Source organism: Danio aesculapii, chromosome 18 (genome assembly GCF_903798145.1).
Source record: "Danio aesculapii chromosome 18, fDanAes4.1, whole genome shotgun sequence".
Taxonomy (NCBI): domain Eukaryota; kingdom Metazoa; phylum Chordata; class Actinopteri; order Cypriniformes; family Danionidae; genus Danio; species Danio aesculapii.
In genome coordinates, this window is record NC_079452.1 from 53,663,268 (window position 1) to 53,690,626 (window position 27,359).

General features: G+C 35.9%; 1 protein-coding gene across 3 annotated transcripts; it reads left to right on the forward strand.

Moving 5' to 3' along the window:
- On the forward strand, positions 1-27,359 carry alpk3a (alpha-kinase 3a). 3 transcript variants are annotated; one of them, XM_056477819.1, is made up of 15 exons: positions 1-263; positions 729-1,010; positions 3,058-3,081; positions 3,582-3,703; positions 3,954-4,071; positions 6,599-8,030; positions 14,516-16,949; positions 19,049-19,196; positions 20,524-20,651; positions 20,773-20,808; positions 22,222-22,496; positions 23,038-23,126; positions 24,944-25,161; positions 25,302-25,350; positions 25,426-27,359. In XM_056477819.1, exons 2-15 carry the CDS (start codon positions 874-876, stop codon positions 25,766-25,768), a joined length of 5,553 nt encoding a protein of 1,850 aa, XP_056333794.1. In that variant the 5' UTR covers positions 1-263; positions 729-873; the 3' UTR covers positions 25,769-27,359. The 3 variants fall into 3 exon arrangements, with proteins under 3 accessions (XP_056333794.1, XP_056333795.1, XP_056333796.1); XM_056477820.1 differs by having other exon boundaries at positions 734-1,010; XM_056477821.1 differs by lacking the exon at positions 3,058-3,081 and having other exon boundaries at positions 2-263.

Sequence of the window (27,359 nt, forward strand, 5' to 3'; positions counted from 1 at the left end):
TCACAGACAGGATCTTGTGATCAAGGATGATTAGAAAATTATTTTTAATTGGGCCAGGAGTTTTTGCCTTGTTTTTTCTTGGTTGCTGCTTTCAAGTGGCTTCAGAGCAATGGCTAGTTGTGGAAAATGTGATGTGCTCTTGCGCCTATTTGTAGCCTGCTATAAATAGGGTCCTGCTGGCAACACATGCTCTGCTGTGATTGACAATTCTAGAGCTACTGGGACAGCAGACTCCAAAGAACAGGCAAAGAAACACACTCATGGTGAGTTCTTAAAGTTTAAAACTCTATACTATTTTGGAGCAATTTGAAGTAAGACAATGTATATGTGGGCTCATAATCAGATATTAATGACTGCGTTTGATCAAATTAAAAGTAACAAACAGAAGTTCCTATTTATAACTTGTAAATCTGTTCAAAGGGTTTGCTTGCTGAGACCGATCGGCCTCAAAACAGAATACAGTTCTTTTTAAACCATATTAAGTCAACACTCAACTGACTATCAATAACACTTACTAGATATTCTTTTACTGTTTGTATGATTTAAAAAATGAAACCTAAATCAACTTTAGGTACTTGTATTGGTATTTATATTTCGCTGTTCTTTCATGACTTGAAGTGCTTCAACTATCCTAATTTGTAGCATGTGCTAAATGACTAAATTTCTGCTTATTAACATTGTTAGTAGCTTTTTCAAATATTTGATTACTGTTTTTGTCCTTTTTTCAGTATAGCTCTCCGATTGATTACCAAGTGGAACTCTCCAATTTGTTTCCGAAAGCCTGGAGACAAAAGTTGATTTTATTCTACAGAAAATCCCACTTTAAGTGACTGGTGGGTTTTTTGGACTGTTGAAGTTGTTTCGTTTTGGACAATGACATCCAGGAGGCCCATGACCCGCTCTTACTCTGGAAATGGGAGATCGGGAAGCCAAAATGGGGAGGATGTCCCATCGCCAAGTGGAAGGTCAGAGAGCCGAAACTACCTCTCCAATGTTAGGCCTGAAAACAGGTAAGAATAAAAAAAAGTGATTGTATGTGAATTTTATGCTAAAGTTTGAACAGGGAAAATATGGTTTTATAAGAATTATCCATTTTGGGTGTTGATTTGGAAGATTGAGATGGCTTAGAGATTCATTTTAATATATATTTGTGAAATTAATACATGATTCAGAGATGAAAAGGGATTTTGAAAATATAAAAGTGTAATACAGTTAGATTTTTTTCCATACGAGAGCATGTGTCACTTTTGGCAGCCAAGAAATCCAACAAAATGTTATTTAGTGTAACAATAATTTATATACCAAAATATTTTGGCATTAGATTAAAATGTAAAATATTATTAAAAAAAATTTTAAAGATTAAAAGATTATTTTACAGGATGACAGCCCCAAAATACATTTGTAATTTTAGCCTTAATTTTTGTTGCCACTGTCCAGAGTTAAGTTTTTAATAATTTCAAAAACAATACAATTTAGTATGCTCACATATTTTATATATTTTACAACATTCATGTCAGAATACAGTATAAGAATGTTGTTTAATTATTAACCAAAATTTATATCTGAATGATAATGAAACATTATTTCACTCATATGTTAAGATATAACTTTAACAAAAGGTACTTGAAACGTAAAAATAAAGTATAATGTATACAGTGCTCAGCATTTATACAGTTGAAGTCAGAATTATTAGCCCTGCTAAACTATTAGCCCCCCTGTTTATTTTTTTCCCCAGTTTCTGTTTAACGGAGAGAAGATTTTTTTTCAACTAATTTATAAACAAAATAGTTTTAATTACTCACTTCTAATAATTAATTTATTTTATCTTTGCCATTATGACTGTAAATAATATTTTACTATATATTTTACAAGACACTTTTATACAGCTTAAAGTGACATTTAAAGGCTTAACTAGGTTAATGAGGTTAACTAGGCAGGTTAGGGTAATTAGGCAAGTTATTTTATAATGATGGTTTGTTTTGTAGTTTTTATCTGGCAATAAATATAGCTTAAAGGGGCTATATTTACAAAAAATAATTTTGACCTTAAACGTTTTTTTTTTTAATTTAAAAACTGCTTTTATTCCAGCTGAAATAAAACAAATAAGACTTTCTACAAAAGAAAAAATATTATCAGACATACTGTGAAAATTTCCTTGCTCTGTTAAACATAATTTGGGAAATATTAAAAAATAAATAAATAAATAAAACGTGGTGTCTAATAATTCTGACTTCAACTGTAATTACACCCCTAAAAGTATTAATAAAAATGGATAAAAATATTAATTTTCAAAATGGGGCGAACTCAGTTATGCTGAGCACTGTATATAAAGACAAAAGGCAGTACTAAAAAGTACTAAAAGTACTAATTTTGTAAAACGTAAATGTGTATGTATGTATATATATATATATATATATATATATATATATATATATATATATATATATATACATGACATAGAGATAAAATAGACATACCAAACAACAACATGTTAACTATGTTTAAATATAATAAATTTAACTGTTAAAAACTATTAGTTTGTAGGTTATTAGTAACTAATAAAGTTGTGGTAACTAAAACCTTAACTTTTCTGATTTAGATTGAAATGCAATAAAGTGCACCTTCTGTAAAGCTGCTTTGAAGCAATAATTATTGTGAAAAGTGCTATAGAAATAATATTGAATAGAGTTGAATTGAGCATCAATAGTATACATTGAATTTAGAATATAATGATCCTTTTTCATCAAAGGACGTCATTTAAGCATGTAGTTATTTGAATACAACCACAAAATCCACTTTTTATCAGCGTAATTTGTTTGTTGCTGATGAACTCTGATGTAACTGTGGTTGCCACATCGCTCATATTGTGTTTGCTCAACTATGATTGTTGCCAAAAGAGACCACAACATGCACCTTTAGCAACAGCATTTACTGTACAGCATGAGTGTATAACACATTCTCCGGCTGTGAATAAAATCAGGGTCACACAGTGAAAGATTAGATCTTGTTTGTTGAGTGTTGATTTGCTTCTTGTCTAAATAGCTTTTTAACTCACAGGTATTCAAACTACAGGCCGTCGAGGTAATAAAAGCTTCCCAAAAGGTCAATCCTAAACTAACTACACTTCAAATAACAATTTCTATCCCCCAACATGCTTTATTTTCCCCTTTGGTTTGTTTTACTGTCTCTGAAATACCCAACTGTCGCAATTTGCATTTGTCTAAAGCGTGGTTATGACAATATTGTGTTTAATATAAGATTATTTTTTAATCCTCCAGATCCCACCCAAATAACCACTGTAAATTGTACATGGAAAAGTGCAAGCTGTTAATGTTATCAAGCTAAAATAATATCCTCTTACCCTGTTAATACCTTGCAGCCTTTCTTCCCAGTATTTAAACCGTACTGTTATACTTAACTACTGCTAAAAATAATACACTTTTGTCTCAATGTAAAATCCCTGCTTTAGACGTTGCTTATTAATTAATTTCTATATTAATGACTGGAATAATTTGACATTTCTGAGATGAATTATATGTAGGCTGGTTGTTAAGCTGACACTCTTTATTTGCTATCTCCAGGAGTACCTTATGTACCGTCATGGCTCAGTTGACTGAGGAGACCCAGCCATGTTTTGAGACGACTATTAAATCGAAGGCAGTGTCAGAATCCTGCAATGTTAAATTCTCTTGTGTAGTCACAGGTGAGTTAAGCGGGTTTAATATTCGAGTGTGAAAATAAATAGGTAACTATATTAAATTTAAGTTCATTTCAAATAAGCTTTAGATAATAGTTCAGTGTGTAAAATACAAGTTTAGATTAAAGTGCTTTCATTAAACAAAACTATAAAATGTTTTTGGCTGAAATAAGTTTTTTTGTTGTTGTGTTGTTGTTGTTGTTTCTATTCCCGTTAAATAAGAGCAAATGTGTTTAATGTTGCACATATTGACCAGGTTACCCATGCCCTGAGCTGACCTGGTACAAAGATGACATGGAGTTAGATCGATATTGTGGTCTTCCCAAATATGAAATATTTCGCAATGGAAAAACTCACACACTCCACATCTACAAGTAAGTTGCCTAGATATATCTTGTTTTTAATCACTGACATTTTCAAATTTAAGATATTAATAAATATACATAAAAAACCGGTTTTCATTTCATATTTTCTGTTTTATTTGTCATTTTAAATTTAGTTGTGTATTTTTATTATTGTTGATTGTTTATTTTTGGTCCACTTTTTATTACTTATTTTATTAAATACCTCATTAATTAAACTTAACTGGAGTAAGTTTACAGTACTCATATAGATTAGATTATTAACTCAAATCGGTTTGCTCAAACTGTTTGAGTTGCCTTAACTTATTGGGTTTTAGAGTACTCAGTTGGTTTGAGTTCTCTTCATTTATTGAGTTTTACTGTGCTCAATTTGATTACAACCACATATTTACACCTGCCTATAGACCCAGGTTCACAAATAATTACAAATTTGTATGATCTCATTTGTACAGATTTGCTCATGTCACAGTGAGTGGTAGGTTTAGGTGTGGAATGATACCAAGTTTGTTATAAACAGCTGACAAATGATCAAAATCAGAGGCAAATTGGTGCTCGTTAATGTGAGCGACAGTCATGCAGTTTGAATTATCAAAGACATGATCAGAGAGAAACGCAGATGTGTCTCCAATGCCTGTGAAATATTTGGCATGTTAAATATCTGGACCTGCCTGCTGTGTGAAAATAGTCCTGACTGAAAACTTATCAGTGATAACCTGCAGCCAATGAGAGAGTGAAATGCAGGGCAGCGGGGTGTTAGCAGAGGCGATATAGACCACATCAGGAATTGATTCTGTTGCAAGGTGTTTTGCCTGCTTTGTCTTTTTATACCCCAAAAATGAAGTTTTGAAAAAGGAGCACCCATATTAATTTAATGTTTTTTTTCTGAGATGTAGCCTACCACAACAGGGTGCCATTTTCAGTGTCATGCGAAAACTTGTTTGTTATTTTTAGCAGTTCTCACATTGATTTGGTTGTGAAACAAAAGCCAGACAGAGCTGTTGGGAATTCTTTTCATAGTAAAGTTGTGGGTAACACTTTACTTTACGTCACAATTCACAGTATTAACAAACTATTAACTATTACACTGTAAAACCTGATAATTTAAGTTAATTTAAACTGAGGAAACTGATTGCAGCAATTTAAAAAAACAAGTTTTGAAACCAAATGTTTTGAGTACTATATATATTGAGTGATATACACATATCGTCACCTTAGAATTATAAGGTTCTATTTGACATTTTTGTCAAAACTGAGTTACTGACATATTCTTATTAAATGACAACTTATTTACATTATGGGGTGTTTTTTTACATTTTAAGACTTTATTTAAAAAACAAATCTTGCACACATGTTCGCTATATGGAATGCAAAAACTTTTAAGTTCAATATCTCAAAATCCTTCAGAACGCAGACAGAACCTTATAATTCCAAGGTGACGATATATTATTTGTGTTTATATAGTCAAACATTTAGAGTAACTTACACTGAATTGAGTTCAAACAATGTACTATATACTCTAGCTACTCAAATGATATGGTATAGCTGCTAGCATTAGAGTTGAGTCAACAAATAAAAATTGAATTTATTAATTCATAACTCGTCGATTCTGCTAGATGTCATTAGTTTATGCGTTACCTTAACTCTTTTTGTTAAGTCAAAGTAACTTTTAAATATATATATATTATAATATACTATATATACTAAATTATTTTATTTATTTTATTTTTAATTTTCACTGTTAGGATTTACAGTGTAATAGTTAATAAGTACATTACAGTAAGAACTTTCCCAATGATTATTTGATGTGTTTGTTGTGAAGTTAATCCAAGCCTTTCTGCAACGATGAGTCACTCATAATGTTGTTACAAAGTTCACACACACACACACACACACACACACACACACACACACACACACACACACACACACACACACACACACACACACACACGCACACACACACACACACACACACACACAGTGCGTTCATTTAACTGTGCACTGTTTTTGCACAGCAAATGTGACAGGATACACGTTAATATCCACTGCTGTATAGATATCCGTTATGTTAATGTACATTTTTGAATGAATGAAATTAAATGAACTCATATAAATTATAGACACTTTTCGCCAATACTATTCAATTCAATTCACCTTTATTTGTATAGCGCTTTTACAATGTAGATTGTGTCAAAGCAGCTTCACATAAAAGGTCATAGTAAATTGGAACAGTGTAGTTCAGTTTTTAGTGTTTAAGTTCAGTTCAGTTTAGCTCAGTTCAGTGTGGTTTAAAAATCACTACTGAGAGTCCAAATACTGAAGAGCAAATCCAACGGTGCGCAGCTCTACAGATCCCGAACCATGCAAGCCAGTGGCGACAATACATAAACATTTATGCATAATTAATTCATTTTTATTGTGAGATCAGGTTGTGTGTAAACAGAAATGTGTCTACCTGTGTCTACTTGTGATTGACCATGACTCTTAATGTCAAGTGTACTCTCACAGGGATTATAACTTCATCTTCTTTATTTGGCAGCTGTACAGAAGAAGATGCTGCAATTTATCAGGCCTCAGCAAGGAACAGTAAAGGAATCGTCTCCTGTTCTGGGGTGCTGGAGGTGGGGACCATGAGCGAGTACATGATCCACCAAAGGTTCTTCGCCAAACTGAAGCAGAAAGCGGAAAACAAGCGACGAGAGATGGAAGAGAGTCGACGTCGTGGGAAAGAGAACATTCAGAAAGAACAACTAAACATTATTAACCAGGAGCGCTTGCTAAGGAAGCGTAGGACTCCTGCTGGGAATGAACTGTCAAGCTCCTCTCCTACAACCCAGGATGGAGAGGAGAACGTGATATCCCAAGGGGCTGAAGAAGAACAGCCTGCAGTCAATAATGAAAATACCACACAACAGGCATCTGTAGGAACTACCGAGATGAAAACAGATAATGGGATTGAGAAACTCAACCACATCTGTGATTCAATGGAGTTGGCTGCCGCAAAGCAGTCTGCCAAAGAGAAACCGGGTGAAAAGAAGATGCGGATTACCAATGGATTTGATGAGGTGGGAATTGTTACCCCCACCCAGGGCAACAGACAACAAGAGGATGGTTATGAAGGAATTAGCTTGGCAAAATACTTAGCAGAGTCTGTGCAGTCTCCAGCTAGTGAGGAACATCACAGTCCTGCGCTCATGGAAGTTGATGTTGGTCCTATCCAAGACAAAGAACAAGAACAAGAGCTTGAGAAAGAAAGGGAACGATTAAAAGAAGAGGAGAGGGAACGAAACAGAGAAACAAAGAAAGAGAGAGAGCGAGAGAAAATCAGGCACACTGAACAAGAACAAAAAGCATCTGCATCTGCTCCTTCAACCAAAGCAGCCTCACTCAAAGAGCAAGAACCTCAACACAAGTCAGCTCTAACCTCGGTTTTTCACTCCTTAAAGGACATATTCTTTGGTAAAAGCAAGAAGTCCACAGAGTCATCTGAGTCTACGAGAAGAAGCAGCGTGGATAAAGAAATTCAACATGGGAAACACCTTATTTCTTCAAAAACACCTTCTCAAGAGTCTTTAGTTCACAGTTTGGCTTTCAAACAAGAGGCATCAAAATTAATTGAAGAATCCTCTCAAATAGTGAACTTGGAAGTAAAATCAAATAGTTTAGCCTCAAAACAAAAGTCACCAAGTTTGGTTGAAGAATCCTCCCAAACAGCAGATCTGGAAGTAAAAACTGGTTCTTTACCACAAATACAAGAGTCAGCCATCTCCAATGATATTATAAACTCCAAATCACCTGAGCGTATTTCTGAATTACCATCAAACAAACCTGAGGTGAAGTCTTCCAGTCCTGAAAGACATCCTGAAAACATTGGGGCAACACCTAGACTTTCTGTAGAGCAGAAGAAAATGCCTAAGGAGTACATCAGTTCAGAGGAAGTTGTGCAGATTTTACATTCGCCGCTTTTCAAGGTGAGTTTATTGCACTACTCACATTACAACCTGCCGGTTTTGTCCATCTGTAGCAAAGGGCTTCCTGCACCACAGCACATGGGGGCTATTAATAGAGAGTACATCTGTGCGACAAGACTTGAGTTTAATTACACCAGTCCTTGGCCAAGATGATGACACAAACTATACCCCAGAGAACACAGTAGGCAGCTTTAAGATTGTTTGATCTTTGACTTTCTCTGGTAAAGACTGGAGGAGTCAGCATTGTTCTTATCGATTGTCTTCTAAGCAAAAACTGCAAGTACAGTGTTTGAGATATTGGACACAAATAGAGTGAGAGAGATCAGAGAAGAGTTCCTTTTTTGAATTTCTGTGGAATTTCATGACTTTTCAAATATTTACAAACTTATTTTCCATGTAACTCTTTAATGTGGTCTAAAAATTCTGGACTTCATGTTTACAACCTTTCAAAAAACTGGGGACAATAAGATTTCATAATTGTTTGCTGTATATTTTGTTATTTATTAAATTAATAAAGTAATAAAAAATAATATTGTTAAATATTATAATTTTAAATACCTACTTTGTCAGAGAATTTATGTTAATCATGTTCATGTTCTCTTCTGAAGCATTTTTATGTCTTTTAAGCTGGAATCTAGTTTAAATGAATGGTGCTGTATGTAAGTTTTTGACTCTTCTAAAACATAACAATATCATCATATGTTTGCAGATATTTAAGAAACATACTAAGTGAACATTCTTGTTTATCTGAAAAACAATGCTGAAGTCAGATATTCTGCTTTGAAAATGTGTGTTACATGCTGGAACTTCTGTCTTAGTTTTGTTCATTTAACCCACTCAGTGCCAGTTTAGCCATTTATATGTCAGCATCCCGAGATGCCTTTTTTGGAAAATTTAATGAATTGACTGAATGTTCATTCATTCAGTCAGTAAGGCTCTCAAAGTGTGCCTCAGCAACCAAAATGCGACTATCGGTGGACAGTAACAGCCCCGAAATGAGATGCAGATTCAGATTTCCACATGAAGTGGTTATTAATTAGCAGATAATACATATTTTTTGAATGTAAACATAGGTGAGCAGGTTACATTGTAACCCCGTGTCCTAATAACGCGCTACGTGAGGACATTTGCGGTGATAAACAGTTTGGCTGTTTGCACCAGGTGAAACACGAAATTTAAATACAGCCATTCAGAAGTACAGAATAGCGTTACTGCACTGCACTCCAGTGAAACGGTAAGGTTTACTGTCTACGAATACATATTAAACATTAATATGTTAACATAATATACATTAGCATTTAACACTAAATAAAGCTCATGAGGTGTGCCTGAGGTGATCAGTTTATCCTGTTGTTCACTTGTGAGAAATAGATGCCATTTCTAAAATAAAAATGTCAGGTGTTGGTTAGAACAAAAACGTAAGGCTCGATAGTCAGGCAGACTCATGTCAATCTGTCAACCTGCGCTTGAGTGTGTTTTGATCAAGGAGTGCAATGCCTAGTTCAACCACTGGGTGTCAAATGTACATACTGCACCTTAGTATTATGGGTAGGTTTAGTGGTGGATAAAGAGATATGTTTAATGTAATTACAGATGTAAATGTAATTACAATGTAATTACATGGTATTTTTAGTTAATTTCTCACACTTAAAAAAACAATAACATGATGAAAATGCAGAAAATTTTGTTTTAGACATGCCATGCGGTTTCTGGTTTGAGGTAGGAAAATGTCAACTCTGTTATTGTCAACTCTTAAAATTTGCAACACAATCAAATGTTCACTATCACATTTAAAAATTTTACATATACTAATAATGTACATAGTTTACTGTAAATTTTACATTTGTTGAAAATCTTTTTTTATGAAAAATGTTTGAAATTATCCATTTCATGGATCACGGGTGAATTTGTCTCACAGTATTTACGGCTATCCTCCTAGGAATTTTAATAACACCAACTAGGCAATCAATAATGTTTATAGTGAGCATGACTTGCTAAGACTAGCTGGATTTTCAGCTAGAAATGTTAGAGAATGAGTTTCCATGTGTCAGCAACATTTAAGAACAGAAGAATGCAGTAGATCTTCATTATTCACCTTTCAAAAGATGATCAACTAGTTATCTTAAAGACGACATGAAATGTTAATGATAACCCCATTTAGCCCCTTCAGTGTACAACAGTTCAATAAAAGTAGGATGAAACTTTTTTTAATCTAATTTTTAGTAAGTTCTTTGTTATACCAATATAGACTTTAAATGCATGTAAATGTTCATGCAGTTTATGAAATAATAAATGACAGTCGTTGGACACAAAAGACAAACTTAGAGACTAAAAACCTTTTTTTTTTTTTTTTTTTACATTCTTTAGTTCCCTGTTTCTTAAAATAAACCTGCTTCTAGTGTATGCCATACATATCCTCATACCACACAGATGATGTCTACTGACTGCTAAATATGTATGCATTATGTCACAGAATCTAGCATCAGCTGATGGTTCTAAAAGAGGCCATTTCCTTTACAGTTTTTCAGTCACATTGCATTAGAATTTACTTGTGTTTCTTTACAAACATGTTTACTTACATTGCAGGTAACTATAGCAAGCAGTTAAGCTCTTCCTTGGTAAGAATGTGCACATGGCAGAGGTTCAGTTAGCCCTCACATGATTTTTAAAATGCCATGGCTGAAGATTAGAGAGAAAATGAGGCTGCTAGAAAGGCATGCAGAACCCTAGCGATTGCATCATCGCTTAAATCCATAAACGGCTAATGCTAATGATAAATTCACATTTGTTAGTCAACAGGGTGAATGTGTCACCTTTAATTCACCACGTGTTCTTTACAGTGTCAGACAGGACAAAACATGTGATAGCTTTGCACCTGGCACGCAACATATTCAGCTGTTTTATTTCCTATGTAAAGTGGAAGTGCAACCACCCAGCGTCTCATGGGAAGTTAATGTTAGTTGTTGTGGTAAGTCAGTAAGAGGAACCCAGAAGGTTCAGCTGAACTCTGCGTCCTTTTTCACAGCACAGGGTTTTCTGTTAAAAGAAAGCCTATGGAGGGCTGGTCTATATTTGTGACAAGCTTCTTGACACTTCTGAAATGTCACTTTGTTTTCATTTTAGCTGCATGGCTGTTAGATATATTAATCATAAAGGTCTAAGAATGTAAACCAATAAGGTGATTCGTCATGTAATAAAGTAGCGTTGAATGAAAATTCAACTTATTTCTATAGTAAATGAATGTTATATAGAAATCTAAAATATGGAAATATATGAAAATTGCAAATACAGTATGACATATAATTTGAATTTCAATTTGAACTATGTCAAAATACAGCAAAATGGCAGTTTTCATGGGTTTTTTTTCCAATTATTGTAATACAGTTCAAGTCTGAATTATTAGCACCCCTGTTTATTATTTTCCCCAATTTCTGTTTAACGGAGAGAAGACTTTTTCAACACATTTCTAAACAAAATAGTTTTAATAACTCATTTCTAATAACTGATTTATTTTATCTTTGCTATGATGACAGTACATAATATTTTACTAGATATTTTTCAAGACACTTCTATAAAGCTTAAAGCGACATTTAAAGGTTTAACTAGGTTAATTAGATTAACTAGGCAGGTTAGGGTAATTAGGCAAGTTATTGTAAAATGATGGTTTGTTCTGTATCGGAAGATCGGATAAAAAAAAATAGCTTAAAGGGGCTAATAATTTTTTATCTTAAAATTAAACAAACAAGACTTTCTCCAGAAGACAAAATATTATCAGACATACAGTGAAAATGTCCGTGCTCTGTTAAACGTCATTTGGGAAGTATTGAAAAAAAAAAACTAATTCAAATACTTATTTATATATGTTTATATATGGCTGGTATAATATATGGTATATGGTATAATTACAATGGTTGAATGTACGGTCTGTGGATATAAAAATATATATAAATATGTAAATATCTGTGTATTTTCAAACTACAGCTGATCAAAACATTTTAAAATTGGTGAGTGACATTCTAACTCAGTCTATTTTTTTATGTTGCAGTGTATTTATACCATAGTAATTGTAAAGTGTTGAGTGTGAGTTGGGACTCACAAATCATGAAAGTATGTATTTTATGTTGGCCACTCTTTGTATATCCCTGAGTTACTTTTTGGTTGGCCGTCTGTTTATTTCTAATGAGTCTCCTGCAGACTAGTTCAGTAAAAAGAAAGAAAAAAGAAATGCCCGCAAGTGTTTAGCGTTTTACCTTATCACAAAAACACAATGGTAATCTGGTAGTGATTGCTTTGTTTTGGCTTTTTCAGGGTAATTATTGTGATATCCTGATTGCAACAGAGAAATACTGGGAAATCTCTCTAGACTAATGGCATCTCACGTTGTTCAGCCCTATAATTTATAAATGTGAGCAAAATCACCTGTTTTGTCATCACTTTAGATATTACACTAGAGAATCATTCAAATAATAGCCCAAAAGTGACATTGGTGAATTAGTAACGGTTAGTTATTAGAAATAGTAATCTGCTGTTCTGACATCAGCTGCAGATGTGAATGAATGGTGGAAAAAGATAGTTCCGCATACAAAAGGATTTTTAGACTCTTCGTGCTGGATTTTCTTTTTTATATACACGATTATGCCGTCAAACTGTTGTATAAATGCAGTATCACACTCGTAGCAGTGCGATATGGCTGCATATCGTCACTGATGGGACACAAAGGCACGAGGCTGCAATGCATGCCTCCCACCAGTGCCAATATACAGCCATATCGCACTTCTACTCGTGTGATATTGCTTATATAAAATCTCAATAATCATTTGAATATATTCATTCATTCATTTTCTTTTCAGCTTAGTCCCTTTATTAATCTGGGGTTGCACAGCAGAATGAACTGCCAACTTACTCAGCAGGTTTTACACAGCAGATGCCCTTCCAGTCACAACCCAACACTGGGAAACACCCATATTCAGTACTCTTGCATTCACACACATACACTACGGCCAATTTAGCTTATTCAATTCACTTATACCACTTGTCTTTGGACTGTGGGGGAAACCAGAGCATCCGGAAGAAACCCACATGAACACAGGGAGAACATGCAAACTCCACACAGAAATGCTAACTGACCCAGCCGGGGCTCGAACCAGCAACCTTCTTGCTGTGAGGCGCTTATGCTACACACATACACTACGGCCAATTTGAATATATATATATGCCCAATTTGAATATATATTGATGCCCCACCGTGACGCCCCACTTGAATATATATCACTGCATAAATAAAACTCCCGCTACTGGTCTTTCACTTTAAGGAAGATACAAAAACTGTTTAATTTGTCGTAAGAATGACAATATCACCACAGAAATATTGCCTCTATTTAGGAAGTTGTTTTACATCTATTTCACACTACTAAAGGATCAGTGTGTACTTACAAGTGGATTTTGGCACCAATCTGTTTGTTTTAGATGGGTTGATCATAACCAACCTAACTGCATTGGCTTACAACATGTTTAACATGTTTTTTAAAGAGATAGTTTATGTATATATATATATATATATATATATATATATAGAGAGAGAGAGAGAGAGAGAGAGAGAGAGAGAGAGAGAGAGAGAGAGAGAGAGAGAGAGTTTAAGTCAGAATTATTAGCCCCCTTTGAATTTTTTTTCTTTTTTAAATATTTTCCAAATAATGTTTAACAGCGCTAGGAAATTTTCACAGAATGTCTGATAATATTTTTTCTTCTGGAGAAAGTCTAATTTGTTTAATTTTAGCTAGAATAGAAGCAGTGATTAAATAAAAAAAAACATTTTATGGTCAAATTTGGCCAAATTTCATATTGGTGGTTTAACCTTTAATTGATAGAATTGATAGAGTTGTATTTGACAGGAAATTATGGGGAGCAGAGAGGACCTTGAGCTGGGAATCACACTTAACCACTAGGCTATTGGGAGGCTATTAGGTTAGAATGTTAATCATTGTGTCAAAAAATAACCATGCATATATTTCATTTATTGTGTATAGCTGATAATTTACTTTACCTCGATTTAAATAGCCTCAGTAATATTAAGTGTTTTCTGGAACATTACTAATATAGTTTTATGGTCATATCAGTTGTCACTCATGCAGAGATGCAGGGGCCCTGACAGGTCATAAATATTATGTAGTTGTTTTTTCTATACGTGAAGAGAAAGTTACACAATATTGATAGATTGAACGGAAGATGAAATGTTTTATATATCACATTTCAAAAACAAAACAAGTAAACAAACAAACCTACAATATGTAAATATTAGTAGGGTAAAATAGCCCCAAATATTAACTTTTACTTAAACAATTATGAATTCATTAATTAATTTAATTAACTAACCTATAATATTACAGAAAAACAGTAATGCATCCCTAAAAGACACAGTTTTGCAGTGTGCTTAGTGTAATTAAGCCAATGTTACCTATTTAACAAGCAACTCTTTATGTCTCAAGTCTACAGAAGACCAGGCTAAACCCAACAGAATTGATGTTCCTGCCTCTGTGGACTTGGCCAATCCTCCTTGTAGGACTGAATTGCAAGAATTTACCTATCCTGTGCATGAGGTCATGCAAGGTGCTGAGGAAATGAATATTGAAGAGGAGCAGGGAGGCCCAGCTGCCCCTCTGACAGACCTCATCATGGCAGACCTGGAAAGCATGCAGTGTTGTGAGAGCCAGCCAGAGTCTCAGCTTTCACAGACTGCCGACACTGTCCCTACCCAAGTGCACATTGAGTCCCAGTCAGTGGAGTTGAGGGAAGAAGAGAGCAAAGAGCTGTGTGCGTCAAATGAAAAAGTAATTCCTCACATGGAGGAAAGTGTTATAAAAATGCTGGAGGGAGGTTTCCTGAAAGAGAAAAAAAGAGATCAAGATGGTGCAATAGAGGGGAAATCTTTTGCTGTAGGCAAAAATGAGACGGAAAGTGACTTTATCTTAAAACAGTCCATCATTCCGGAAATTGTAGTGAGTCAAAGAGAATGTGGAATTAATAATCAAAATTCATTGTCAGCACTGGGTCTAAGTCAAGAAGTGGAATCTGTCACTCTTGTGTCTGACAGTGCAATGGAAATTGATTTTAAACCAGATGAAAAATCTATACCAGCACTAACTTTTAGTTTAACAGAGAATAAAAATGTTTCTGGCTCTACTACAGTGGATGATATCAATATGGAGGAAAACTTGAACGGTAAAAGCATTTCATATCAGGGTTCAAGTACTGAAGAAAAGGGAAAATATAATGTTGAGAAAAGCAATGAAAAAGAGAATGAGAAAAAGAACACTGTTATTGATGAAAACCTGAAGGACGACTTCAGTCAACCAAAGAAAAATGATGTTAAGAAAACTAAGAATCTCGTTCAAGAGACAGAAGCATCTACTATAATCCCAGAGAAAGAAATCCCCAAAAGTCAAAAACGAAGTGATTCTGAGGTTACTGACGCTCTGCTGAAGCCATACAAAGTAGAAACACCAAAACTCCAGAAGAAAATACAAGCCGAAAGACGTTTGACAGAGAAGGACCAATCAGCAGCACAACCGATCATAATACTTCCTGATACGAGAGAAACTGTTATCAAGAATGTGGCAAAGAAAAGATCCACACCACTTATTCCGGAAATCAAGGTCACATTACCAGAAAGAGTCAAACGTGAAGAACCTGTTATTGCACCCCGATCTGAAATTCTGAAATTAGAGCCTGAAAGAGTTATGCAACCTTTAACGCAAGAGGTTGCGCAGATATTCAGAGAAAGGGAAAGACCGATTGATGATGCAACAAGAACATCAGGAGAATCTACCTCCAACAGTACCTTAATTTTTCCAGATCATTTGGCGGTTATGAGAAACATTCAGTCCTCACCTTCCGGGGACAGAGTACAGGACGTTAAACCACAAAGTCTAGAAGCAAGAGTGAGAGGTGGTGAAGAACAAGGAAGTCTCACCACTGGAATGATGAGAGACGAAGACAATAATATCCCTACAATCAGCATAGCATGTGCTGATGATAACACTCTTGAACAAGACCAAACTTACAGCCAGTCTTTACTTCCTGGCATAGTAATCTCACAAGATATCACTCAAGGTACTCCCCCCATTTTTACAATAAATGTTGAAAGGAGTGCCGATAACAAAAAAGATGACTTTGACACTGTAGTTCCTATGCTGAAGAGTGAAAGTGATCAATATCGCCCAGTTGCTTCTTCTGAGAAGCCAAAGGAGCAGCTCATGTCCCATTTGAGTATTACAAACCAAGACCCTGACAGAGTTCCTCAACCAAAAGACACAAGAGTAGACCCTGAAACTGATAGGCTTCAAAAGGACAAGCCTTCCATAGAGAAAATTAGCTTAACAGCACCTGTTGGACCTACACTTCCTCCTCTAAGTCCTGCCAGTTTGCGAAGGCTTATGGCAAAGAATAACCCAAACTTAGAGAATCAGGGCTCTATCTCAGCTGCGTCAGTGGATGGAAGTGAGAAAAAAGGAGAAGAGAGTGGAGGAAGCACACCCACATCTACGCTATCTTGTGAAAGTAGCCCCAAGATGAAACGACGGGACAGTCTTACCCTAATACCATCTGCCACTCCTGAGGAGCTGGCTTCAGGCGCTCGTCGCAAAATCTACCTTGCCAAAACTAAGTCTGAAGATGAGGGATCTGACACACAGGGTAAAAGGGATAGTCCGTATATGTCACCCAGTCAGGCACGAAGGGCGGCTTTCCTGCAACTTCAAAGTGGGCAACAAACACCTCCCACAGAAAGACGTTCACCACTGATGGCCCGCCGCAAGGCCACACTGGAAATACCAAAACCCAAAGAAGAGATGGCAGAGGTGGCAGACAACACCAAGATAGAAAGCAAACCTGCAGAAAAGGAGAAGTTAGACCCCTTCAAAGGTAGCACATGTATTTTTTCTGATGGTTGGCTGCTTAAAGTTTATGATAAAGGTGTTTTAGTACAATTTTTCCAGCAAGAACTTAAAATTGCACAGGAAAGAAACAATACCTGTCCACTGCGCTGTACAGTATGGTTTGACATGGCTTGGTTCACTTCAGATTTTTGCATTTCCATTGCAGTTTATTGCTGCTTAAAGTGGGTAGAATTGTTGTTTACTGATGTGACATCATCATAAACATGACATAAACAAATATGCAACACAAACTAACCCACAACACAGACCCAATGTATGCCAATGGTTGGAATGGTGTTTTTAAGAATTGCCTGCTGTTGACTATTTAAATATAAAGGTTCTAATAAAGTAAATGGCTTATAGCTTCCCGGAAGAAGAGGTGTAGAACAGACAAACTTTCAATAACTGTAATAAATAATTCACCAGCATGGACCATGCCACACTTTGGGCTAGACTTTATTGTAGGTATGCAAGGATGAAAGGGGTGGTAAGGGAACAGTGGGATGAAGGGGAGGGGAAGTAAGAGGATAAACAGTGAACAGGTAGGTAGGTTGATTGGGCGTCTTACGATGATGCCCAGAGACTCAGAATGGGGGTACCATCTCTGTAATATTTTAATAGAGGGATTGGACCCCCTGATTCAACCTAGTAGGGATAAGAGGGTTATGAGATTGTTAATGGGAAGCAAATAAATAGAGGGTGGGTTCGAGAGAACCAGAAGAACAGTGCCAGAGGGCTAGTCAGCCATAAATAAGTTTTTAGGGAGTAGGTGATTGGTTAAGGAGAAAAAGTGAGGCATGGTTCCACTGTCGAAAACCTTTGTTAACAAGTTAACTCCATATAAACACAAAAATAAATGGGCGTCAACAGAAGTGCATAAGCTTTCAAACTGAAAGCAAAACCAAATGCAAGCTCTAGGCCTGATTATCTCTCATCTTTCTCTGTCCTCACTCCTCTTTTTACACTTCTGCTCCTCTGTGAGAATCGAGACCATTCTGTTCCCATGGCTATTGAGCATGCCCCTCTCATGACAGAGGGTTTGGTGTCTTGTGTCACAAATTCAATAGCACTGGTAGTGATAATTCTCTGGGACTAATTGGCAATCAGCAGTGTGTATTAGTCACATTTTGGTAGTGGTACAGCTTACTAGGAGCCTCACCCAAGGTTGCACTAAAAACAGAATCATGTACTAGTTTTGGAACACAGTAGAAAATCTCTCAAAAGTGAACCTTACTGCACTGAAACAAACCACGCCATACTATGCATTAGAAAAACTGCCTCAACATATTATATCAATACATATAAACATAATGCATAAAAAAGTGTCAGGATCAAGTCCCAGATGAGCCCCCAAATTTATATTATGACTCAAATTTGAAACAAAATACAGCTGCTTTCACTCTTGTATATACTGCAAATCAGAGTTTATTGACTTGTTTCAACCTAGCAGTATGGTTTAGTACATTACAGTAGAATTTGAAAGTGTAAACTCTGATCTGACAAGTTCAATACAATAGTGTTTTACCAAACTCTGATGTCAATCAAAACCAGGAACACAGCCAAATGTGCAAGTGTGAAAGCCCCCTAATTTAAAAAAAAAAAAGTTAAATCTGTAATCTAATGTAACGAAATGTGAATTTCAATAGCGCATTTATCATGTATGGTCATACACCCAAAGCGCTTTACAATCATGAGGGGGCTTTCTCCATACCACCACCAGTGTGCAGCATCCACTTGGATGATGCGATAGCAGCCACAGGACAACGGCACTAGTGCGATCACTACACACCAGTTATTGGTGAAGTGGAGAGACAGTGATACAGCCAATTCGGTGGATGAGGATGATTGGGAGTACATGGGCTTCAGGGTGATATGTATCCAATATCCTTAACTAATTGTGATTTATTTTAGGTACCATCATTCTGGTTACTTTCTAAGCAAGTGTTCTAATTTTATACTCTTCAGACATCTTTTTGAAACCAAGAGATAAGGGTTTGTTTGATAAAGGAGACGAGTAAACACTAGAGAGTACATATCTTAACCTTGTTGCCTGTGACAAGTCACCCCTGATCTTTTTCCATTCAGCTCCTCAGGTTATCCGTAAGATTAGGGGAGAGCCCTTCTCAGATGCCTCAGGCCACTTGAAGCTGTGGTGCCAGTTTTTCAACATTCTTAGTGACTCCACTATCAAGTGGTACAGAGATGAAGAGGAAATCGTGGAGCTGGAAAGACGGTAAATTCCTCTGTTGTTTTCCAACACTGTCTAAATGTTTAACTCTGTTAACTTACAATCCTAAAACTAAGAGAATAGTAAAATAGAGGTTAAAAGTTACTGGGTCAATCAACAGATTAGCTAGAGTTAGGAAAATCCTAATGTGTTAACTCTACTCTATGGGGTGAACATAGGTGTATCTATATATCTAAAATGACATTTGATTAAGATTTATATGATTTGACATTGTGCATTATCTGTCCTTCCGTGAGAGGCGATAAATGCTGTAAACATAAAAGTTATTAATAATATCGTCGACTGCTTCGTTGAGACTTGTCATTCACTTATTTGTATTCGGCCATGAACCCCACAGCTGTGACTGGTGAAGCTTTAGTTAAACAGAGAGTACGTAACCCAACACTGCTCAATTGCACCATCAGGGGATATTAAAATCTAAATTTGTTTCTCACAGTGCTGTATCAGCACAATAATGCTGTACTCACACGCATACGCCCTCAAATGTGTCGTCTGTGTAAGTGTAACACACTGCCCTCATGTGGCTGCAAGGACCCATAAGGTGTAAAATAAGGTTGTAAATGAATAGATGCTTTAAAAAGAAAATAAATAAAGGTGTACAGGATTTTACCAGATTTCTTTTTTTTTTTTTGTTATATTATACTATTTATTGTTTAGGGTTATACAGGGTATATGCTACTTATGGGATTATATGCTTCGAAATTTGGTTCGGTGTATACGTACATGTGAATGACAATGAAGTAAAAGTAAAAGATTATAACACATATTAAAATAAATGTAAAAAATAGGAATAACAATACATTGTAAATTTAGCCTAAATTAAATGTAGGTAGCTTGGAACCAAATGCTATTTCCCCACAGATTAAATGAAAATGGCTTTATTACTACTTTAGGTTACACTTTATTTTAAGGTATACATGTCACAGTGTCTTATGTCATTTAACTACCGAGTAATCTAAATGAATTGCATGTACTTTCCATATTAAGGTTAGAATGCAATTAGGTCTTGGGTTGTCTGCATGTAATATTGCACAATTATGAACATGTGTACAAGGACACTTTAACAAAAAGTGTATCTTGAATTTATTGGACACAGCCCAAAATCATTGCGGCTGGAAGGGCATCCACTGCGTGAAACAAATGCTGGATAAGTTGGCGGTTCATTCCGCTGTGGCGACCCCAGATTAATAAAGGGACTAAGCCGACAAGAAAATGAATGAATGAATGAGCCCAAAATCACAAAAATAAAAACTCAAAGCATAATGAGTGTTTTTTTTTTATTGTATTGTAAATAGTTTTTTCTTTCTCTCAGTGCGGGAGACGAGGGTCCAGTAGCACTGGCCATAGTCCAGGCTTCCAGCAGAGACTGTGGAGTGTATGGCTGCTCAATCAAAAATGAATATGGGACTGACATCACCGATTACTTACTCAGCACAGACAGTAATTTATAAATCTCTGATTAATCAATAAGGAACGCTAAAAATGAATAAAAATGCTTAATAAAATGTTTACTTTAAGTGATTTTAATATGTTCTCCTTCCCTCTGTTTTCTCTCGGGTAGTACTGGCAGAATTTTTCTTGAGGGAGGATTTAGAAGGTAAGACTTCTGAAGCAAATCAAATGTTTTGTTGTTATGGATTATACACACACCAGTCACTTTATTAGATATATTTACGTAGTACTAGATTGGACCCCCATTCATTCAGAACTCCTTTAACTCTTTATAGTATAGGTTTATGGGAAATACTCTTAAAGAAATCTGCTCCTTATTCACATGGTAGCATGTAGCATAGTCCATGATGTGAATCTCCCATTAAAACACGTCCCAGAGGAGCTCTGGATTGAGATATTGTAACAGCAAAGGTTTTTTTTTTTGTTGTTTAATGAACTCATTGCCATAAGATTTTAATCTGAAATCGCATATTATTCTGCTAGACTGTAAAAAGAAATTAGTTGACTCAAAAAAAGAACAAACTCATTGCCTTATAATTATTAGGTAAACAAACTGTCTGTATCATTATAAAAGTTAAGTTGACTTAAGTTAAGTCAATGGGTTTGCAGACTTTTTAAAGAAAAATCAACTTGTTGCATTTAAGGCAATGGGTTTACTCACTTTTTTAGCTAAGTAGCTAATCGCTTTTTACAGTGGCCATTAAAAGAAGGGTTCATGGTGGTCAGGTTTCGACATAGTTGACAACAGTATAACAATGCTCAGTTGGTCCTAAAGAGCCCAAAGAGTGCCAAAAATATCATTCACTTCCTCACACCACAACCACCAGTCTGAATTGTTAATACAAGACAGTATGGATTCATGCTTTCATGTTGTTCACACCAAATTCTGTCCCTAACTTGTGAATGTCATGGTAGAAATTGAGACCTCTGGGATCAACATGGCATTTTCAGACACATAACTGACACCCAGTGGACATTCTCTTTTTTTCAGCTCTTTCCCTGTAAACTGATGGTTGTGCATTTAAAAAAAAACAGGTTCTGAAATACTGATCCAGACTAACCACCCTGCTTGGCACCAATAAAGTCTCTTATATCAAATTCCTTCCCAATTCTGATACTCGATTTGAGCTTCAGCAGATTTTCATGACCAGATAACATGATCTACATGCCTAAATCCCTGCATTGCTGCCATTTGATCGGTTGATTAAATAAATACGTATGACAATTGAGCAGATGAGTTATAGACTTCAAGTTGGCATAAATTCTAAATCAAAATGTACAATGATTACATTTACATTTAGTCATTCAGCAGACACTTTTATCTAAAGAGATGTACAAGTAAAAAAAAAAGCACTTCAAATCATCAGAGAGTAGCTGTAGATAGCAATAGATGCTATGATTAGTCTAAGTTTCTAAATATAAAATGTCTAAAAAATATTTTTGGGGGTAATTTTTAATCAAAATGTAATCACACTAAAATGAAACTTTGAGATCACACAGACTTTCAGAATAGTGTTGTTAACTGACACTGAGTTTCTCTATATTTCTGTCATCTCAGTTGGAGAAGAGATTGAGATGACACCAATGATGTTCACCAAAGGCCTGGCAGACTCGGGTTACTGGGGAGAGAAATTCTTTGGTCGTATCATGACAGAAGAGGTACAGATCGGAGAAGGATGTGTACACAAGACCTGCAGAGCAAAGGTCATCTACGGTTTGGACCCCATCTTTGAGTCGGGCAGTACATGCATCACTAAAGTCAAAAATCCCATAGCATACGGAGCCAAAGAGGAGAGCAACCTGACTGAGAGAAATCTAGAGATCACCAAACAGGTTAGAATTTATCCAGTTAACAGATGACATTATATGCAAACATATCAATTCATAACAAAATTTGCAAAAAGAAAAACAAAAAAGAATTTGTTTTTGAAATTTGGACACCCAAGGAGATATTTGGCATGAATGTCTGAAGAAAAGTTGTTATTTATACTGTCATTCTCCAAAAAGGACCATAAAAAGTATCATATAAAGTTTCTCTATTATTTTTCATGATGTTTTGAGAACATAATGAGGTTTGAATAAAAACATGGATAATATTTAAGAGACACAAAAGTTGCATTGTTAAAAAATGCTGTAAAAATGATTTTCAAACCAAGTGAGGGTCAAGTACAGACAACCCCTGATAGTCTGTTAAGTTAAATATTTAAATGATTTTAATGTTCCTTTTTAACCCAGTGGTTGGGTTTGTCCATATTTAACTAAATTTGGGATTTAAACAACCCAGCATTTTTCAGATTGTGGAATTATACATAAAAAATAATCACCCTGGGAATTTTTCAACTATCTTTTTTATTGTCCTTTTATTTTTTTTCAGAATTGTAAAATCCAGAATACCATTCGGGAGTACTGCAAAATATTTGCAGCTGAGGCCAGAGTGATCGAGAACTTTGGATTCTCATTGGAGTAGGTGACAGAATATAATATTGTTTCAGAATATGAATATTGTCTCTAATAGGCAGTGTACAGTGCATAGATTCAAAATGGATTCAATTCATTTATTTCCTAAAAATTCTACACATGGTACCCCATAATGACAATTATGAAAAGATTTTTTGAAACTGTTGTAAATTTATTAAAAATAAAAAACCTGAAGGATCACATGTACATAAGTATTCACAGCCTTTGCCGTGAAGCTCTAAATTGAGCTCAGGTACATTATGTTTCCACTGATCATTCTTGAGATGTTTCAGCAGCCGAATTGGAGTTCACCTGTGGTAAATTCAGTGGATTGGACATAATTTAAAAAGGCATACACCTGTCTATATAAGGTTGCAAGGTTGACAGTGCATGTCAAAGCACAAACTAAGCATGAAGACAAAAGAATTGTCTTTAGACCCCCGAGACAGGATTGCCGGCCATCTAAGCTGAGTGATTGGGGGAGAAGGGCCTTAGTCAGGGAGGTGATCAATAACCCAATGGTCACTCTGTCTGAGCTCCAGCATTCTTCTGTGGAGAGAGGAGAACCTTACAGAAGGACAACCATCTGTGCAGCAATCCACCAATCAGGCCTGTATGGTAGAGTGGCCAGACGGAAGTTTTGGAATTTGCCAAAAGGCATCTGAAGAATTCTCAGACCAAGATTCTCTGGTCTGATGAGACTAAAATTGAAGTGAATGCAAGGCGTTACGTTTGAAGAAAACCAGGCAGCACTCATCACCAAGCTAATACCATCCCTACAGTGAAGCATGGTGGTGGCAGCATCATGCTGTGGGGATGTTTTTCAGCAGCAGGAACTGGAAGACTAGTCAGGATAGAGGCAAAGATGAATGCAGAAATATACAGAGACATCCTGAATGAAAACCTGCTTCAGAGTGCTTATGACCTCAGACTGGGGCGACGGTTCATCTTTCAGCAGGACGATGAACCAAAGCCCACCATCAAAATAGCAATGGAGTGGCTTCACAACAACTCAGTGAATGTCCTTGAGTGGCCCAGCCAGAGCCCAGACCTAAATCCTATTGAACATCTCTGGAGAGATCTGAAAATGAATGTACACCATCGCTTCCTATCCAACCTGATAGAGCTTGAGAGGTACTGCAAAGAGGAATGGGCAAAAATTCCCAAAGACAGGTGTGCCAAGCTTGTGGCATCACATTCAAAAAGACTTGAGCCTGTAATTGCTGCCAAAGGTGCATGAACAAAGTATTGAGCAAAGGCTGTGAATACTTATGTACATGTGATTTTTTTTTTTCTTTTTTTTTTTTTTTATAAATTTGCAACAATTACAAAAAATTTTTTTTCACATTGTCATTATGGGGTATTGTGTGTATAATGTTGAGGAAATAAATTAATTGAATCAATTTTGGAATAAGGCTGTATCATAAAAAAATGTGGAAAAATGTGGCCATGAATACTTTCTGCACGCACTGTACATAACTAAACTGTTAAAGGGATAGTTCACCCCCAAAAAACTAAACATTCACATCATTTACTCACCCTCCATCTACTCTGCTTTTTTCTTTTTAAGCATATTTTGAACAACTTCCACAGTACTTCTTCCCTACTATGGATTTCAATGGTCACCAAATTCTAGTATTCTTCAAGATACATATATTTGCATTAAACAAACAAAGACATTCATGAAGGATTTGAACTAGTGATTTCCCCTTGATTATGCTGAAGAATGTTTGTTTGTAATGCATATAGCTGAATAATAGCCAAACAACTGTCTTGTAATAAAGTGATCTAAAGGTCTTCTTTGCTCCTCTGAATAAATTTAGGGTGATTCCACTTCATCTGATGTACCGGCCTGCCAATACAATTCCATATGCATCAGTTGAGAGCGACCTGAAGGGTGTGTACGTGAAATACTGTCTGATGGACAATGCTGGAAGACTGATCGCCAGAACAGCCTCTGAGGTGGAGCAGAAGTGTTGCACTTTCCAACACTGGATCCATCAGTGGACCAATGGAAACCTGCTGGTTACCCGGTTAGAAGGTAAAGAAATGATTTGCTCTACTATCATTTAGTTGCAGTTAACTGACATGATGTTGTTTTTATAATTCTATTATCATTTTAGTTATTTAATATTTTACAACATTCTCAAAGTTAAGTATAATGAATATCTTGTGTTTCAGGTGTCGATACAAAGATCACAAGCATTGAAATCGCCACTAAATCTAAAGGGTTGGTATATTTTACTATACAAAATTGCCCATTTTTAATTTCCTTGAGAACCTAACATTGCCATCCATACTGCAGGTATCAAGGCCTCGCTGATAAAGGATCTCCCAAAACCATTGATCAGTTCATTGCTCAACATCAGTGCAACTACTACTGTGGACTGCTGGGCCTCAGACCCTTAAAGCCGATGGATTCCATCCAGCAGCCTAAAATCAAAACCTCCAAGAGCCCTCTACTGGCCCGAAGAGGAGTTACAGGCTCATCCAGCCCTCAGCTGCAGAAGAAAGGAACCAGCCCACAGTCCACCAGAAAAGGCACGTCAAGCCCCAAAGTGGCTAAAAAGACTGGTGAAACTGGGGAGAACAATTCCTCTAGCAAGCATAAAACAGTGGAGGTCCCAAAAACTGTCAGGATGAGGTAGAGAGAAACAAAATGCAAAAAAACAAGGACATACTTTTGTTGATGTTCTAACCAAACTTAGTTTGGAGTCTGTATAATTATCGAGAGCTACTGTAAATGGACTGCAAATGGATTCTGTCCATTGTCTTTGCACAAAATGAGACAACAAATGAAGAATTATTATAGAAATGAGTCACAACAAATGTACAAAAGCTGTCACTGGGCAGGTGCCTTCTCAAAAGGCGCACTTTTGTTCTTTTTAGGAGGTATTAATATGTACACTAATTTGTACTTCTAGGTTACCAATATGCAGCCTATAGGTACAATCGTGCAGCATTTGAAAGTGAAGGCTTTTGTGCTTCTGTAAGTGTGTAAACAGCAGTGTTGGGGCAGGTACTTTTATGGCAATATTGTGTCAAATAATATTGTGTTACTTTTGAGTAAAGTAATGTTACTTTTTCATCTGGGTTAGATTTGCCTGTTTATAATATAAAAACACTGATACGTGTAGGTGAAATGTGAATAAACCTCAGGCTGATGAAAATGTAAATTTGCATCTGTACAGTTTAAGCCTAGCTCAAACAAGCCTTTCAGTTGTGCTGTCTTTGTGGATGCACATTCATTCAGAGTTTGCCTTTCATAGTTTCTAATTGATTTAAGGGATACTGAATCTGTTTTCGTATAAGTCAGATGAATAAACACACGTTCACATTTAAGCTAGAACAAGCTACAGTAAGCGTCAAGTTTACACATCGCACACAACACATCTCTTGATTTCTGTCAACAGGTGAGAGTAGTCAGTCATGAAATGAGAAACAAAGTAACTGGGATTACTTTTTGGAGAAAGTAACTGATATTTTCTTGAAAATGAGAAGGTAATGTTTTATTTTAGTTACTTGAAAAAGTATTTGATTACGTAACTCGTGTTACTTGTATTGTTTTACCCCAACACTGGTAAAGAAGTGTATGACCAGAGGTGTTCACACAATTTTATTATTAATGTGAACTGCTTTGCAGCTTTAAGTCACAATTAATACCTCCTGAGAACACTTTTTTTGTTAAGAACTGAACACATGCTAGATGCCCTTTTAAGACTAAAACTGGAGAAAAATATAAAAGCAGGACTGCCTGTCGAATAATGTTTTCAGATAGACTCTGGAACTTTGTTATGGTTTATTCAAATGTTCCTCTGTCAAGTGTCTGTGGAGGAGAAACCATAAGAGAGGGACTCTCTTTTAAGGATTTGTCAAACATCTGTGATGTATCTGTCGCAGCTGTGTAGAAATGCAGCCTTTTTTGTAGCTTCACTGAGATGCTTTTTATAGTAGATTGTTCTGCTCATAAAGGTACGGCCATAAATCTGCATCACCAGCACTCCAATCTTGGTTGTAGAGCAAACATTGGGCATCATAATGGATGCGTATTTGTTTTTATCTTACATGCGTCATCCAGAAGAGGGAAATTCATTAGCTTTATTGTCGCAGTAAAGATATTTACTGCTGGTCTTTCAGACGTTTGTGCGTCATCACTCTCTAGAACCCTTCAGTTTCACATCAGTGCATTATATGTATTTTAAATAATAATAAAAAGTTAAAACTCTAAGTTTGCTGTAA